Below are 1,113 nucleotides of genomic sequence, written 5' to 3'. Positions count from 1 at the left end.
CCTCCGCCTGGGCCCCTCACAATCTTGCCTGGGTTCTAAATCTGCCCACCATCACAGAGGCTCTGTCTGCACGGGCCTCCTCTTCCCTGGGAGCTCCATCTGCCCCTCTCTAAGGATACAGGCAGGACTTTCTTACCGTGGTCTACTGTGGAGTCCATTCTGACTCATAGCCACCCTACAGGACAGACAGAGTCTCCTTGCCCCATGGGGTTTCCAAGGCTGAAATTGTTATGGGAGCAAACCTCCCCATTCCTTCTCCCACAGAGCAGTTGGTAGGTCTGAACTGTTGACCTTTCCGTTAGCAATCAAGTGTTTACCCACTGTCCCACCAAGTGCCCTTGCTGGCCTCCAGTCCCTGGCCCTGCCCTCAGAGACTGGCCTGGTTGGTCTCAGGGCATTGCCCACTGTGACTCACTGTGGGCAGCAGCTCCACGGGAAGGTCTGGAGAGCAGGCCGGCCTCATCCTGACTCTCCGGGCCCCATTCCCTTTTCCCAGAGTGCTCAGCCCACCTGGGTCTTGCCATGAACCAATGTTCCCTGGCACATCCCTGTAGGCTTGGGGCTCTGACCCAGTGCTCCAGGGTGAGCCCCTGGGGCCTCAAACCACCAGCCGCACCCACCAGGTCTTCCTGCCCCAGGACCGCTGAGCCAAGAGGAGATGTGCTAACGGGCAAAGGATGCCTTTTCCGATTTATTTATCTGCTTCTGATTGCCTCTCCCAGATCGCAAACTTGGGGCACCAGTACAGGCCAGGAGGAGGAGGCTCTCACCAAGTGCCTGCTCACACTCCCCCACACAGAAGCCCCCTGTCCCAAAGTCCCCAACCTCCTAAAAGGCAGCAGGGAAACAGGAAGGCCAAAGGTCCTTTCCAGGGAGGAAAGATCCTGGATTCAGCCAAGATCCTGCTCCATCCGCCCATCTCCGAGGCGAGGGGTGCAGGCCCGGCTCTCAAGGTTCAGCACGACCCATCCAGTTTTCCTCTGCCACCGGTGCGCTCTGTGACCCGCTCAGGAGTGCTGGTAGCTCAGCCCAGGGCCAGCTCGCAGGTAGCCTCGCGGCCAGGGAAGTGAACCGGTAGAGGCCACCCCGGGGCATCGGTACCAGCTTCCCCCG

The 1,113-nt window shown here is 59.8% G+C and overlaps 1 protein-coding gene across 1 annotated transcript in view; it reads right to left on the bottom strand.

The window, feature by feature from the left end:
- Nucleotides 1–1,007: 1,007 nt before the first annotated feature.
- Nucleotides 1,008–1,113, bottom strand: part of BHLHA9 (basic helix-loop-helix family member a9) — a 728-nt gene continuing 622 nt past the window's right edge. Inside the window, exon 2 of the mRNA XM_030888245.1 lies at nucleotides 1,008–1,108. Coding sequence (XP_030744105.1) covers nucleotides 1,008–1,108 — 101 coding nt within the window. The remainder of the gene's footprint in view (nucleotides 1,109–1,113) is intronic.

Source organism: Echinops telfairi, unplaced genomic scaffold (genome assembly GCF_000313985.2).
Source record: "Echinops telfairi isolate 266 unplaced genomic scaffold, ASM31398v2 ScPeMD7_7458;HRSCAF=8496, whole genome shotgun sequence".
Taxonomy (NCBI): Eukaryota; Metazoa; Chordata; class Mammalia; order Afrosoricida; family Tenrecidae; genus Echinops; species Echinops telfairi.
The sequence above is the reverse complement of the archived record's forward strand: the minus strand, read 5'-3'. Positions and strand labels throughout refer to the sequence as shown.